Genomic DNA, 15,536 nt, shown 5'->3' on the forward strand with positions numbered 1-15,536 from the left:
TAGAAACAAATTTTGCCCATTAAAATCAAGTTTTACAGTCTATGTGAGCCGCCAAAGAGTCGCATGGCTGGCAGAGGGCGGAAAAACAGACACCATGATCATTTGTTGTTGCGATACAGTCTTCTCTCCTTCGTTCTTGCGGACCGAAATCGATTCTTCATCAACGGTTCGTGCTTCGATCACTTCCAGCCAATAACGACTCGAACAATCCCGCTGCCGAGTTTTCGTTTCGTAATTGGATCATGTAAATGATCCCTGTGCGTTTTCCCTTGTCGCTGATTTCCACTGCAACCCCCGTCTTGGCCACTCGCTCCACTCCGTCAGTCAGCACGATGGTCGAGATAAGCATGGCTTTGCTACTTGAATCGCTTTCTACGACCAACTGCTTGACGTTTCCATGGGCTTGTGCGTACAGCTTCAATCTGCCAGACCCAAGGGCTTTCCACTGTTGGTGGGATTGCTTCAGGAACACTTTGCACTTCATCTGAGCAGAGATGATGGCCGGGCCAGTCAGAGTTGCCGCTTCTTCCTCGACGGGTGACATGGGCGGCGAGTCGTCATCGTCATCTTGCAGAGGACTGGCGAAACTACCGTAGCGAGCAGAGGGAGGCGGAGCGTTCAGCGGTCGTAATGGCTCTGCAGATTTGGATCGAGACGGCGGTGCGTGACCTTGCCATGAAGCTCCACTGCCGTCAGAGTAGTGGGATCCAGGTCCACGCATGATGGGCAGCGGTGGCGCAGGATCAATCTCCAGAGGCCGTGGAGCCGATTGGACCGATCTTCCGGACGCAGACCTAGGAATAGTGGCACCAGGCACGACTTGCCCCGGTTGGAAACCATAGCTATTATTGTCGGGCATAGAAGGAACTCGGGTCCTGCCACTCAGACTAGCTCCTCGGGGCGGCGGAGAAGCGACATCTCCGAGGGGTGATGGACCTCTTCCAGGCGCGATCTCGCCCGGTTCCAGAGATAGCTGGTGCATCTGGGACACCAGGGCATTGCCTTGCATCGTTGGAGGCGGAATATGCGGTACGTCACTGGGCCGAGGACTAACACTAGGTGACGAGTCGGCAGAGAAAGGGCTTGGCTGTCGGAATGGCGGCATGTGACCATCTGCGGACCGGTGATCCGAGAAAGACGACGGAGATCGCGCATCGACAGGGGATGGTAGGCCTCGGCGGGCAGCTGCGCAAGTCAGTCGCTCGTGTCACCGGTGATATGCTCACCAGTACTAGCCGCAAAGTCGATGCATTCGTACAGATCGTGCAAGATCTTGTCCCGGGCGACTTCGGATTCAGCGTGAATGACAAATGTCTCCTTTTTCATGATGGTAACGGTGAGGATGTTGGCTGAGGCTCAGCCGGACTCTTCCACAACCACTCACGTTGATGACCCTCCGCCACACTGAGATGCTTGCCGGCTAGAGGAGGGTAGCTCAGCCACATTTCAGGCATCGGCCCTCCTTGTCCAACCCTCTCAGGTTGCTCCTGGGCGACTTCCTGAGCCTTTGCAGCTTTATCCAATGCGTCCATCCATTCGGCCATGAGGAAGAGATCAGAGAGAATGAAAACGTGTGCACGTTGATGCACGACTTGTTGACCCGTACAGCGTGGCGTGAAATAGACGGAAACATCATGAGACGAGCGGAGGAAGCGAGTGAAGGGGAGATTCGGCGGGTTCATTTGCAGTTTGCATTTCTGAAACGTCAGCTACAACCCTGGACTCTCCATACTCACTTTCAGCTTCATCGTGAACAAGTCTATGGTACGCTCGGGATCGATTCTGAGCTCCAAATCTGTCAAAGGGGATCCAGATGATGGGGTAGATATGGTTGGTCGAGGTACGACAGACATTTTGGGGATCTGTACGGCTGGCGGTGGGCGCTTGGTTGGCGATTCCTTATAACTCGTAGCTGCAGATTCCCCAGAGTTACGACCGTCATCGCGACTGAAAGGCGAGACGCTGAATCAGTGAGACAATGTCGTAAGGGTGAGAATCGACTCACTTGGAGTGTCCGTCGCCCGAGCTCTCCCTGACGGAGCTTGTCCGACTGGCCCTCCCATTGACAGGCCAACTGCCTTCACGGGATTGATGTTCGTTGTCAGCGCTCTCTGCTCCGTCGGACTCGGCGACGTCCACATCCAGCCTGGACTCGACCTCGCTGACCAACGCTTCCAGACGCTGATTTGCGGTGACGAGCAATTTGTGATCGCTCCTGCCTTCTTTGGTGGAGCGAAGAAGTCTGGCGTATAGTTTACGATAGTACCGCAGCCGGGCATATGGAAGAATGAACAAGGCATCCAGCGACCATGTAGATAGGGGAGGGGTCGGGGTGGAGATGGTGGAAATGTCGGTGAGAATATTTGGTAGAAGGACGTTGCGCGTCACAGCCTCGTAGGAGTCAAAACCGCTCATGAAGGTGGAGCAGTATTTAGAATAGGATGGTTCGAGGTCGTCGATCTTTGTCATTAGTCGACAATTTGTACCGAAAGCTCACCCAGCGCATCAGCAAGTCGCCCAGGGCTTTCGGGCTGGATGGATTCGGACCGATCTCTTTCAGTTTCTGACGAGATGGTCAGCGGCAAGCTGTATTGGCGGACTCACGTTTCCAAACGCCCTGTTCGCTCTGTAGACCGCTTCCACCGCTCTAAACATTGTGTCCAGCTTTGGCGGTGGGAAATCTTTCCGGGACCACGCAGCAGCGACTCGCTTGAGGTCAAAATCAGCATTGACCTCCAGCCAAGGATGGAAGACTCACCCGGATGACCAGACCTAGTTGCTCCACGTAGGTTTTCTCACTATCTATCAAGTCGACCAATGGGTTTCGCCTGCTTGCAGAGTCATGATTGTCGGCCCCTGACGAAGGTCTGGGAATCTCGCCTCCACCGTTTGGCCAAGCACCGTGCATATGCCCGTCGTTATCCGCCTGAGAACTCAATCCATTGCGAAACGAATTGGACGGGGATGTCGATTTGGGAGGTAGAGCAGGTGGAGACTGATCAAAGTGACGCGATGGACCTGCATTGGACAGGTATTCGTCCGTTACCGACGCCATGGTGGACTTTCGAGGCGAGCACAATAGCGTTGTTGCGACGCGCTCTTGCTGAAAGGGGCTTACAAGTGGTGACGAGAAGGCATGAAGTTGTAGGCGGTGATGGCAAGCTCACTGAGATAGAGGAGTCGATAAATGATCGATATTGTGAAAGTTTAAAGACCAAGGCGACTTCTTGGTCAAGTGTTCCAGACAAAGGTTGTTCCAAAGGCAGGCACAGTGTACCAAGGGGCTCGAAGCGTTTGAGCTAGCAACAGGGAGCTCTCAAGGTTGGTCGAGGTATTCGTGCTTTGAAGAATAAAGCACCGGGCGTTACGTGGACGTGTCGGGATAGTTCCCCCTCCTCCAGCGAATGTCAGCAGCGGTTCAAAGTTGATGATATGGATAGCGATTAGTGACCCCCGACGCTAAAAGACCAGGCGATCCGTGTGTTGGTGTCGCGGAAGAACTTGAAACCACGTGGCTGCCTGATTTTTGATTCCAGTCGCGAACGACCTACGCCACATATGCAATCACATTCTCGCGAGGGGGGCCGGCGAGTTGACACGGAATGTACGATGTACAGCTGTGCGGGAGGGCTGCACTGATGGAGACATGCGAGGATGAGCATAAGGGCCTCGACGCTGTGTGAAACGTATGCGAAGCGCGGCAACACTACTGCCACAACACTTCTCTCCTCTTAGTCATGGCTGAATCTGCCACTCCGCTGCCAAATCTCCGCTGCTTGGCCGATGCATGGCCCGTATCGGGGGAAGAGGGCCATTGATTGCATAGGGGTCGAGCTCTGATGCCAGACGGGCGTGTTCCGCCAGGCCTTGGACCTCGATCAGAAGGTAGAGAGATCAATCGATTGACTGTTTCTTCTGGGCGATCGCCATGCTAGAGATCAACAGGCTCCGAGCTGCTCGCATTCTGTGATCTGACTCCCCCCAAGACGGCCCTCAGTCGGGTAGAAGTAAGCCTCAAGATGCTTGTATTGCAAAACCGTCGGCTCTACAAGGCATTAGGACTTACCCAAAGCAGCCGGCCCATGAGAAGGATACAGATCCCATTAGGCCGCAGACAGTCGGGTCGCTTTTCCTGCAGTCTCAGTTCTGAATTGTATGGTGCTTGACTGTACCGTCAGCGTCTCCTTGCCACTGCAGCCTTCAGCAGCCACTGATACAATCCATCCCAGCTCACGATGCCACCTTCTTCCTGACGTGTTAATTGATATGTTGATTCGATCCCATCACTGATAAGATTACGCTCAGATCCCAGAAGGGTTGTACGTAAGCAACTTCCGTAGATTGCAGCTCGTCTCACCCGGTGACCTTTGAGAGCGGCCCTTTGCTCTTCGTTTGCTTTCTGTACCTTCAGAGCGATTCGACCACTGACTCTACTACCACTTTTACTGTCTTTAACTCGGTTCTTTCCCTTACGCCTGGCTCCAAAGCACTCCACCTTCGATTTGCAGGTAAGGTTCCATTGATTGTCCATCTCACGTTTCCCAATTATCTGACCCCCCGGCTCAGAACTTTTGCTCGCGCATCTCTTTTGTCGATTTCCACCGGGAATCATTTGGCTCATATGAAGTCACTGTGAATAAAGGAATTCAGCCAAGATGGAATTGCGAAAGAGCTCCGGCAGTCCAAGCTCATCGGGGGCTGGTGCAATGGCTAACGGTACCTCGCCCCGGCCTCGTTTGTCCACACCTCCGAAGCCTCCCAATGGGATTGCCAGCGGCGGCGGTCTTGGCCGAACTGCTTCAAAGACCCAAAGGTCCAATAGAGCCGATCGTCAGAGAGCCAAGCCACTCGTCACTCGAAGTATGGCATTCCCTGAAGCTCTGCCAACACCACTGTTCAGCCAGGGGGATGCGGAACTGGACCGCAGCAAGAGGAGGTCAAAGGTCGAAGCCATCTCCAAGTTGGATAAAGCTGGTACTCCTGTGTCGACCTCTGGTCCGGCAGGGACATCCTTCATACCCACCGCCACGACCAGTTCTGCTGGACAATCTGGACCATCTTCGTCTCGAAACCCATTGCACCGACCTCCCGTTGTCAATCCGCCATTTGATATCAACAGTGTCAAGACGGAAGCTCCACGCCACCCTCCATCTCGATCTGGTTCAAGGCTGTTCGGCCTCGAAGAATGTCCAGTCTTCTATCCCACTGCCGAAGAGTTCTTAGATCCGATGCGATACATCGACTCGATCGGTGAGGCTGCAAAACCCTACGGCATATGCAAAGTAATCCCACCGGAAGGGTGGAGGATGCCTTTTGCACTCGAGACCGACACCTTCCAGTTCCACACCCGTCTACAACGGCTCAATTCGCTCGAAGCTGCATCCAGAGCAAGGATTAACTTCCTGGATCAGCTCAGCATGTTTCACTGGCAAAGGGATGACAAGCCTATCTCTGTTCCAACGATCAATCGTCGACCCGTCGATCTTTGGAGTCTCCGAAAAGAGGTCAACAAGCTCGGTGGACATCTCGAAATCGACCGGACAAGAAGCTGGTCCGCCGTGGCCGAGCTTTTAGGTTATGATGCGTCTTATGACACCGAGCTACGAGACGCCTACATCACCATTGTCCTACCATTTGACAACTTCGCCGTCCGGGCAAGATCGGTTTCCGCTTCCCCGGTGACTCCGCTTCAGAGTGCCGCGGGTCCCCGAGCGGTCCCGCCAGGATTCAAGAATGAAAGTCCAGCGTCTCCAAGCGCACCGAGAACCCGAATGTCTGGCGCTCCACCATCACGCATGCGAGGCTTCCCATCTGCAGTATTCGCATCGGAGCATCCTTCATCGTCATTCACACCGCCCTCTGCTGAACACACGTGGGCCTCGGGACCAGCAGGATTACCTTCAGTCCAGATCAATGTTCCTGGATTCTCGAACCGTGATGGCAGTGAAAGCGAACTGAGCGAGGAAGAGTCACCGATCAAGCGGCGCGCAGAGGAAAAGCCAGAGTATCAGAAGGGCGAGGTGAGGTCCAGCTTTGCGGATCCAGCTGACAATAAGGTCTGTGAGGTGTGTCGACGCGGAGATGGCGCAGACAAGATCCTTCTTTGTGATCAGTGCGATAGAGGTGAGCACGAGATGCGGGGAAAAGTCCCTAATTCTTAGGTTTCCACACATACTGTTTGGACCCACCACTATCACACGTTCCATCCTGGGAATGGTTCTGTACGCCCTGTGTCCTGAGTCAAGGCGATGACTATGGATTTGGCGAGGGAGAAGATCACTCGATCCCATCGTTCCAAGCTCGAGATGCTGCATTCGCCTATGCATGGTTCAACACCCGCTGGGAGGGATGCTCGAGGCGGCGAGCCAGATCGACTTCTGATTCTACTAGCTCGATTCCCGCAGCTCCGCCAACTGCACCGCAGAATCGTCATTTCGGTCGAGCCGTCGTTTCAGAGGACGATGTGGAGAAAGAATTCTGGCGCTTGACAGAGAGCGACATTGACACGGTTGAGATCGAGTACGGCGCGGATATCCATTCAACCACTCATGGCAGGTGAGTCGAGGCGTTGCTGAGCTTCGCTGATACATCAGCGCCTCCCCAACAACCGAAACGCACCCGATGGACAAGTATGCTAGGGATGGGTGGAACCTCAACAACATGCCGATCGTACCGGACTCATTGCTGAGATATATCAAATCCGATATATCTGGCATGACAGTCCCTTGGATCTATATCGGGATGCTGTTTTCGACATTTTGCTGGCATAACGAGGATCACTACACATATTCCATCAATTACAGTAGGTCCGATGTGCCTGTGCATCACTGATCTCTAGTGCATTGGGGCGAGACAAAGACATGGTACGGTATACCGGGATGCGATGCCGACAAGTTTGAGGCAGCCATCAAGTCTGAAGCTCCCGAATTGTTCGAACAACAACCGACGCTCATGTATCAATTGGTCACCATGATGAATCCGGGCAAAGTACGAGAGGCCGGGGTCCGAGTGGTGGCCTGTGATCAACGACCCAACGAGTTTGTGATTACTTTCCCCAAAGCTTATCACTGTGGCTTCAATCACGGCGTGAGTGACTCTCTGTGTGAAGTCATCCATGTTCTTACGAGGGACATAGATCAATGTGAACGAGGCGGTGAATTTCGCGCTTCCTGACTGGCTGCCGGATGGCAAGGAGTGCGTGACTCGATACAAGGAACACAGCAAGCAGCCAGTTTTTTCGCACAATGAGCTACTCATCACCATCACGTTGTTCTCAGATACCATCAAGACTGCTCTATGGTGAGTTCTGCCAGATAGGATCGTGCTGATTTGCTAGGGTTCAAGATAGTCTAGCCCAAATGGTCACGGAGGAAACGGATCGTCGGGAAAAATTGCGCTCAGCTATTCCTTTGCTCAATGAAGTGCTGGTCGAGGAAGACACGCCAGAATCTCAATACCAATGCTGCCAGTGCAAGGGCTTCTGCTATTTGTCTCAGATAACCTGCAAATGTACAAAGCTGGTCACCTGTCTCGATCACGCCGACCTGCTGTGCGGCTGTCCGCCGTCGAAACGCACCCTTCGACTTCGATACTCCGAGGCTCAATTAGAGGAGATTCTCGCTGCTGTGCAGATGAGGGCACAGCTGCCAGGAGCCTGGCGATCGCGCTTCCATGCCCTTCTCAACGAGTCTCCAAGACCTCCTTTGAAGACTATGCGAGCTCTGCTGGCGGATGGAGAGCGGATATCCTACCCTTTGCCCGAGTTGAGTCCCCTGAGGTCCTTGGTCGATCGGGCGAATTCATGGGTGGATCGTGCAACTGCACTGACGACTCGAAAGTCGACTGGCCGTCGCCGCAAAGGCCGTCAGGCGACAGAGGAGGAAGAAGAGAGTCGGACTCCGGAAGCCATAACCCGCTTGCTTGACGAGGTCAATTTGCTCGCTTTCGATTCTCCAGAAATACACCAACTCCGACAAATCCAGATGGCCATCGATGGCTTTCGATCAGAGGCAGCCATCATTCTGTCAACACCTGAGAATGAGCTGGATCGCGAAAAGTGCAAGACCGCTTTGGTCCTCGGGGAAGGAATTGGAATCGACCTCGACGACGTGCAAAAAATTCGCATTCTGGTCAATCGCCTCGACTGGATCCGAAAAGTCGGCTGGGAAGTGGATGATCGTGAGATTCAGTACCCGGAAGTGGTCGAGCTCTTGGAGGAAGCCAAAGCATGCGAGATTCCTCCGGATAATCAGTTCCTTGTGGATCTGCAGAAGCTTGAGACGAAGGGCAGGGCATGGAGAGATTCTGCCGATAATTTGTTGTCATCAACAATCATTGAGCTGGACGAGATTACTTCTCTGGTGGAGGGTCAAGAATACACGCCGACGATATTGGACACCATGACTCTGTTGGAGACAATTCGAAAGACGGCTCTCAATTGGCAAGCCTCGGCGAGACAGCAGCTCGAAGGCCAAGGTTCAGCCACTTCAGCACAGAGATTGTGCAAAGCTGTCAACGCCGCACAAGGTCCACAGGGCAGAATACGCATCCCAGAGATTGCACGAATCCAAGGCGAATTGGATGATCAGACAAATTGGCTCAAAAAGGTCGCCGAAGTCCTCAAGGTGCCTGCCAAGCAGGTCTCCAATACCCTGGAAGACATCCATCTCTCTCTACAGCAACAGCTTCAGCCGGAAGACGATCGACCCAACGATCGGCACAGTTGTTTCTGCCGCACAGAGCCTTTGGACCCGATGGTCAAGTGCGGGGTGTGCCGTGGTCTCTATCACGCTAAATGCGTCAGTGTGCCTCTGAAGAACATCGGTCAGCCGTTCAAATGTGCCATGTGTGAGGGTCAGCCGTATGACGATCGACCTTCGTTGCACCATCTTGCCGAGTTCGAGGACAAGCATCACTTCAACTTTTTGTTCCCGACGCCAGAGATAGAGACCATTTCCAAAATTGTCGACCTGGCTATCCAATTCGCACGGACCGTCCAGCCTTATCTCGACCCGTTAGGGTTGGCTGTCGCTTGTCGAGATACCGAGCTTCTGTCGCATTTCGCGAGGAAGCTGTACAATTTGCCTATCTCTTTCGACACATACAATCCCGTCACGAATCAGCGGATTGTATTTGAAGATTGGCTCTACAAGCGAATTCATGATGCCCGTAATCCTGCAAAAGCACGGACTCGACCTAGGAAACCGAGGTTGATCCTCAAGGAAGCGAACGAACGGCAGTTCTCGTGTATCTGCACAGTTCCACCAGTGGATGAACTGGTCCGAGTGACATGTGGTAAATGCGCTCAAGAGTACCATGCTACATGCGTGTATGCTCCTGAGGAGTGTATTGGGACTGAGGGCAAGATGTGGAGATGCCCTTGCTGTACGGTCAAAGAGGGCAAGCACTATCACAAAGGGGCAGAAGTAAGGGTGCAAATGACGGGTGAGTGAGGTGTGAAAAGACTACAATCTTCGTAAACTCACATGTCCGCTAGATCGCCTGGGAACTGACCTGTATGTTGACTACCGGACCACCATCAACGCCTTTTCACTAGGTGTTCTCGAGTACAAACTTCCTCCGAATCGGGATCAGGTCATCACTCTCGAGTGCACCAAGTTCGTGCCGCCAGTCATCCCCGACGACTATGAACCTCCTGTACTTCCACCAGAGGACGACGATCTCGAGAACGGGGATGGACCGCAGAAGAAAAAGCGAAGAACGAAGACTGCAGTGTCCAAACTCGTCGCGCCCCTCGCAAATGGCCATCTAGTCACCGCGTCGGATGAGCATTCCCTACCACCAATGCCCGTCACTGCTACCATGGACCAAGTCATTCACCGTCACCACGGTCCAATCCTCACTACGCAAACCGTCACACCAGTGACTCCACCTCAATCGCACCGTCTTCCACTTCCTGTTCCATCTTCGGGCTCGCCTCGAAGGCCTGAATCATCCAAAGCTCCTCATCCGTCGACACCACGGAGCATTCTAGATACTCAACCCATTCACCGCGCGCAAAACCATCCGTTCGGTTCACCCACCATGCATTCGCTGTCTCCCAACCGGCCCAGCTTTGCATATGGATCTCAATCGACAATTCCCGCCTACTCGAACGGCGATCCATCGTCTCATGCGTCGAGTCTGCCCATTTCATCAGGGACTGGCTTGATGGATCGCCAATTGCCCTTGATGGACTCCAAGGGACACCATAGACCGCTCTCGACAGATCGAGATAGGGTGTCTCAGCCAAGATCCTACGACACGCTTCAAGATGCCTTCTCAGCGGATTCGACCGCGAGACCAAACGCAATGGCGACGGGGGCCACATCGCAAGTCAATGGGTCTCATTAGTCTGCCGATGTAGGCTTTGGGCCAGTTGTTTCGTGTAGGCCCTGTGGCTCACAGTTTTCAGAACGTGTATGACTTGTTGTAAGATATAGTCTCAGCAGTGTACATCTATGTACAGACTGATGCAATCTAGTTCTTTGCAGTTTCGTTGCATCCTTGGGCCTGGAGAGAACCCGCGATGTGCATGTGACCTCCATTAACATCTCTCTGTCTTGAAGGCTCCCATTCGAGCTCATCGCCTGAGCCGGACGACTGGCTCGCCATACGTCCTCGGCCTGGCCCCAGCTACCCAGATGGTGGGCGTAGCAGCTATGAAATGGACCTCCCATGTCCCGCTATCTTTTCTCCTACTTGATCTTCTCGATTCCACTTCCATATCCCTTCTACGCCTTCTATCCCTACGTCTGGCTCTCATTCGTTCGTCGCGCCTTACCTCCCTTTCCCTTCGGGGAAGATAAGCATCATCTCGTCTAGCTCGAGATTCCTCTTCCGCCCAATCGCTTTCGTCCTCTTCATCCGAGAGACCATCTTCATCACTCCATTCATCGGGTCGTGAATATCCTCTTTTTGTACTGCTCGGATCGATAGGTAGAGGGATCACCCGCTTGCCGTCTTGTGCCGCATAGACTCGAATACCTCTAGGCGCGAAGAATGCCACAGCCCAGCTTGCGAGAAGAGAATGCACCGCGTCAGAGAGGACCGGAGCTGGTCCTCGACCCAAGGTCCCTTCGTTTCGTCCGCCTCGAGCCCAGTTGTGCGGGGCATTCTGAAGCGCTTCTCGTGCCAGATCGTTGACAAACTTCTCCCTGCGAGTCTGTTTGTAAGTGCCAACGACGTCATGTGCCACCTCTCAGGCTCACCAATCCTCTTCGCTGACATCGTGCCCGACAAATTCACGGGACAGATGCAGCTCCCATATATGATTCAGTGACGAGGCAGGTAATGAGAACGGCTCGAAATCAGCGTAACGGAAGTATGAATCAGCAGGAGCCGGTGGCCGATCAAAGCAGGAAGGTCTGCTCCCACTTCAGTTGAGGATCCAACAGTGCCATCCCTGAGTGCTCACTGATCTGGTCTCCCTGTCCCAGTGGAACTCGAGGTCGACTGAGTGACGGTGAATGGAGCATCTCGTGTATTGGTCGGTGCGAAACCAGGTTGAGCTTCGCCAGCGCCTTGAGGTTGAGGTTGGACACCGCCAGCAGGTGGAATGTTGGGCGGTTGAGCGCCACCAGGTTGAGCGTTTGCTCCGACCAGTGGTCGACCCCAACCGTCCCATCCTGAGCGCTGTAAGCTTCAACCGTCTCGTCGACAGCAGCGTAAGCTCTCACCTTCAGGTAGCTCTGGCGGGACTTATGCCGTCATCAGTCACGTCCCTCAGGCCCGCCAGCACTGCTCACTCATTCGTCCATATTGGTCGAAACCCTCTTGTCCAGGCCGGGCTATGAAAGGTAGCCCGAACGGCATGGGTCTGAGTCCAGGTATCAGCGGCCACGATTATTCCCCCCTTGTGAGACTCACGGTAGAGCAGCAGGATCAGGCGGTCGATACGGTTGACTGCGAAGCTGTCAGAGTTGCATCCCTCTCTCCCAGAGTTTTGAAATGTTTGTCACCTCGAACCGACTCCACCGGGTCCAGCAAAGTCTGCCTCGATTAGTAGACGGTCCGATGTGCTCGATGGGATGCTGCTCACCCCGCCCAAGCATGTCACGTCCAAACCGCCCAGGCAAGGAATTATAAAACCCCATTCCTGGCATACCGGGGATCACACCTGGCGTAGGCATCATCATGGGCATAGGCATACCCATCATGGGCATCCCCATCCCCATCCCCATTCCCATGCCGAAAGGGCTGAACATGAGCCTAGTTGATGCGATGAGCAGTCCGGTCCCCAATGACTGAGTAGTCGCAAAGGGTATCGATCCAGAGATCAAAACGAGGCAAATGAGCTATCAGCACGATCTGAAGCGAGCGTTGGCACCAGTCTAGACAGCAAGAGAATGGTCTGGACATTCTCTCAATTAACTCCTGAGGCAGGAAAGGAGATCATATGCCCGCATGCGGTATGGTTAATGTGTCCCAAAGGGTGACCTTGATGACAGCGCGTCGAAAGGGCCCCTTTTCCATGAGCAGGTGGAGCATCGCTCAAAGGGAGGGTCAGTGTGCGGATCAGTGTGTCCATCGACGTCAGCCACGCGAGCGGGCGATCTTGATGATCGTGAGCACCAGCCTAATGATCTCTCGAGTAGGAGCATGGCACTGCGGCATGAAAGTGGCCAGATAGTAGTGTAGTGCAGCGGATTGCCGGGAGGATGAGGGGTCTGAGGATGCTCTGGCGCCAAAGTGGCACACTTTGGATAGCAGATACGAGTATAATGCAAGATAGTATTTGAACGACTGCCTCCGCCCTACGTATCAGAACCTCCCCCCATATCCAGGCATCATCCCGTATCCCATTCCAGCAACGGGAGCATAGGGCATTCCCATCCGGGGCATCGGCATGCCCATGAGGCCCATCGCTCCGCCCATTCCACCCATCCCATGTCCTCCGCCTTCACCCGTCCCCATGCCCATGAGCATAGGGTTCATCATGGGCGGTCCGAACATTGGTGGCCGGGATCCCATGAGAGGCGTCGGTGCAGGCATGGTCATGGGACCAGGGGTAGGATATGGAGCTAGCGGGGGATATGCTGGGCTGGAACTGTCAGAAGGGAAATGGGACTTATGAACATACCCTCCATAGCCTCCTATTGCTGGCCCTCCTGGTCCTGGCATTGGTGGATCAGGCCGTTGTCCTCCCATACCGAATCGGTTCCAGAATCGCTCTTTCGCGTTCTTGGCGATGTCTGTCGGTGCGGGTGGGTAGGCGTATCCTGGAAGGCTTGAGCTTCGACAGACTGCCACGAAATGGATGTACTCACGCTCGGACTTTGGAGGTGGCGCCGCATCCGATAGCGGACGATAGACTGGTCTCCGATGCTTCTTCTTATCTCCTCTGGTTTGACTTGGAGTGTCATCGTCTTCTTCTCGATCTCGCCCATCCACGATCTCCTCTACGATCTTATACCTTTTGCCCGTCTTGTGAGCCGTGTCCATCTCTTCGATGATCTTGTACTTGCCAGCCCCTCTTGTCTTCCAAGATTGGCTTGGTGAGAACACCTTATCCTCCGGAATCTCTTCAATGATACGATATCGTCGGCCTTTGGAACTTGTATAGTGCGTTGGGGCGGCAGTCATCTCCTCGACGTCTTTGACGACTCCAGTATGGTCTCTCAGTCTCGCGTGAAGATGTTCGTTACCCCGACTATCTACGTCGAGGTGCGCTGACATGGTAGCGACAGTCTGAGGTACTCGAGGAGGGTCTGGAAGGGCCGGCAGAGGGACAGGCTCTGGTGCAGGGAGTGAGAGTGCTTTCTTCCGAGACACAGGAGATGCGCGGAGAATCTCGTCATGGTCGACTGCAACGCCAGTCGACTAGTCAGCTCAAGACCGACAAGTGCCACAATAACTCACCTAACGAGATCGGCTTGAGACCAGCCTTCGTTCCCGTCCTGCCACCGCTGGTCGTAGTGAGCAATGCTGACCTCGCCGCTCCAAGTCCCTTCGTCGTGGCATTCCCCAATGTCGTCGCCGAAGTATCCACGTGGATGGGGTACGACACGGTCTCCACAGTAGTCGTCTCCACAAACCGCTGTGGAGAGCCTCGAGGAGGGCTGAGTTCGGGTGCTGGTGGAGTTGGAGGCGCCGGAGGAGGGGGCGGAGCTACGGAACCTGCCTTTGGAGGGGTGTACTTCCAGCTTGGATCATTCTCCACGATACCTTTACTCGGATCCATGACCATCGGAATGGCGATTTCTTCGGGCGGAGTCGCTGGTCGACGTGTAGTTGTAGTTGTAGTGATGACCTTGGTCACGACTTCATCTCCCGGTGCCACTTCCATAACGTTCTCCTCTTCAGCCTCTGGAATAGGCTGAACAAGTAGGGGTGCAGCAGTACCTCCTTTCGAAAAGATCGTCTTGGGCAGTCGCATGCTTCTTACAGAGGCGGTAGGTGACGATGGTACGACTGTAGGTGCCCGAGAAGCTGGCAGCGGGATATTGTGAGGTTCGAAAAGAGGTGCGACAGGAGCGACCGCGGGCGCTGCGTTGACGTTGACGATGATCTCTGGATGATGGTGGTGAGATCGATGAGACCGATCAGAATGATGGGTATGATGAGATCGGTGAGAGTGAGTTGGAGATCCAGGTACGACGGTAGTAGGAACAGCCACAGCCTCTTCGACGGCCTTTTCAGCTTCTGCAGCAGCGACAAGAGCAGCAGCAGCAGCCTCCCTTGCCTTCTTATTGGCCTTCTTTCGCTGAGTCTTGGAGAGACCGGCCCCGGCACCGGCACCTCCTTTCTCTTCCTGTGACGATGGATCGTGTCCTTCTTCACCGGCTGGAGTCTCTTTGATTTCTTCGGTGATGGTCTTCTCAATCACTGTGCCGTCCGGTTGGACCTCTCGCTCGTAGTGTGAATGGGTATGATGATGCTCATGATCGTGATGATGGTGTTGCGAAGGAGGCGAATTAGAGAGATGAGAGTGCACAGAGACTGTGTCCTTGTCCACTACGACGGCTGGCTTTGGTTTGGCCATCGTGGGATAGACGGGCGGAGCACCGGTAGGCTTTGGGACAACAACAAGGGAATAACTTGGAGGATAGGATGGCGAGAAAGTCGGATATGAATGTCTTATCAGGTTCGAAATTGACAATGGAGTCCAGGGGAATCAGGGGCAAGTCGATCCTTTGGGCTCTACGCTAAAAGGTCTGGTCTGAACGATTCCGGTCGATGTTGATTTCGCAGGTACCCTTCTGCCAAAGCTGGGACTTGTATAGTAAGGAAGCCAGACGACATAGCGGTGGCAAGAGTAGAAGTACACACCGATCGATGGTGCCCTTTCCCTGTGTGTAGAGTCTTTGACCTCGGACGAGCCTCGAGGTTCCAGCCAGCGTAAGCCATCACACTCCTTTGGCTCAACCCCTCATCCTTCGCTTGAAATATCCGAGGCGACTGCGCGGCATCGTCGACCAAGGCCGCGTCGGGCGCAGTAGCTGGGGTATTCCAAGATCAACGTCTCGTGGGCCTCAAGCTGTCGATATAGAGGACTGTAGATCATGCTGTGTGTAGACTAACGAAAGCGAGTCAGA

General features: G+C 54.1%; 4 protein-coding genes across 4 annotated transcripts; 1 reads left to right on the plus strand and 3 right to left on the minus strand.

The window, feature by feature from the left end:
* Nucleotides 1-160: 160 nt before the first annotated feature.
* On the minus strand, nucleotides 161-3,055 carry BD324DRAFT_643385 (hypothetical protein; the record flags this gene model as incomplete). Its single annotated transcript, XM_022017541.1, has 9 exons — nucleotides 161-1,185; nucleotides 1,227-1,349; nucleotides 1,385-1,697; nucleotides 1,737-1,962; nucleotides 2,002-2,050; nucleotides 2,085-2,460; nucleotides 2,498-2,563; nucleotides 2,605-2,709; nucleotides 2,759-3,055. The coding sequence occupies 9 exons, from the start codon at nucleotides 3,053-3,055 to the stop codon at nucleotides 161-163; spliced, it is 2,580 nt and encodes an 859-aa protein (XP_021868656.1).
* Nucleotides 3,056-4,378: 1,323 nt separating this feature from the next.
* On the plus strand, nucleotides 4,379-10,496 carry BD324DRAFT_594118 (PLU-1-like protein-domain-containing protein). The gene is made up of 9 exons (XM_022013827.1): nucleotides 4,379-4,508; nucleotides 4,567-6,020; nucleotides 6,057-6,123; nucleotides 6,162-6,555; nucleotides 6,594-6,802; nucleotides 6,839-7,086; nucleotides 7,136-7,299; nucleotides 7,337-9,444; nucleotides 9,497-10,496. Exons 2-9 carry the CDS (start codon nucleotides 4,656-4,658, stop codon nucleotides 10,351-10,353), a joined length of 5,412 nt encoding a protein of 1,803 aa, XP_021868657.1. The 5' UTR covers nucleotides 4,379-4,508; nucleotides 4,567-4,655; the 3' UTR covers nucleotides 10,354-10,496.
* An 86-nt stretch (nucleotides 10,497-10,582) lies between these two features.
* BD324DRAFT_583336 (hypothetical protein) lies at nucleotides 10,583-11,814 on the minus strand (the record flags this gene model as incomplete). The annotated part of the gene is made up of 5 exons (XM_022013616.1): nucleotides 10,583-11,156; nucleotides 11,211-11,366; nucleotides 11,417-11,627; nucleotides 11,679-11,699; nucleotides 11,748-11,814. 5 exons carry the CDS (start codon nucleotides 11,812-11,814, stop codon nucleotides 10,583-10,585), a joined length of 1,029 nt encoding a protein of 342 aa, XP_021868658.1.
* An 884-nt stretch (nucleotides 11,815-12,698) lies between these two features.
* On the minus strand, nucleotides 12,699-15,062 carry BD324DRAFT_146477 (hypothetical protein). The gene is made up of 3 exons (XM_022012018.1): nucleotides 13,861-15,062; nucleotides 13,269-13,805; nucleotides 12,699-13,220 (listed from the first exon to the last, which is right to left on the minus strand). Exons 1-3 carry the CDS (start codon nucleotides 14,981-14,983, stop codon nucleotides 12,763-12,765), a joined length of 2,118 nt encoding a protein of 705 aa, XP_021868659.1. The 5' UTR covers nucleotides 14,984-15,062; the 3' UTR covers nucleotides 12,699-12,762.
* Nucleotides 15,063-15,536: the final 474 nt, after the last annotated feature.

The sequence above is a fragment of the Kockovaella imperatae genome (genome assembly GCF_002102565.1).
Source record: "Kockovaella imperatae strain NRRL Y-17943 chromosome Unknown BD324scaffold_14, whole genome shotgun sequence".
Taxonomy (NCBI): domain Eukaryota; kingdom Fungi; phylum Basidiomycota; class Tremellomycetes; order Tremellales; family Cuniculitremaceae; genus Kockovaella; species Kockovaella imperatae.

Excerpts from the sequence above, each read along its gene's own strand:
- BD324DRAFT_594118 (XM_022013827.1), top strand. The coding sequence starts at position 4,656 with ATGGAATTGCGAAAGAGCTCCGGCAGTCCAAGCTCATCGGGGGCTGGT. Across the intron at positions 6,803-6,838 it reads CACATATTCCATCAATTACA|TGCATTGGGGCGAGACAAAG; the intron begins GTAGGTCCGATG and ends ACTGATCTCTAG. Across the intron at positions 7,087-7,135 it reads ACTGTGGCTTCAATCACGGC|ATCAATGTGAACGAGGCGGT; the intron begins GTGAGTGACTCT and ends CGAGGGACATAG.
- BD324DRAFT_146477 (XM_022012018.1), bottom strand. The coding sequence starts at position 14,983 with ATGGCCAAACCAAAGCCAGCCGTCGTAGTGGACAAGGACACAGTCTCT. Across the intron at positions 13,806-13,860 it reads TCTCAAGCCGATCTCGTTAG|TCGACCATGACGAGATTCTC; the intron begins GTGAGTTATTGT and ends CTGGCGTTGCAG. Across the intron at positions 13,221-13,268 it reads GCCACCTCCAAAGTCCGAGC|GATACGCCTACCCACCCGCA; the intron begins GTGAGTACATCC and ends CAAGCCTTCCAG.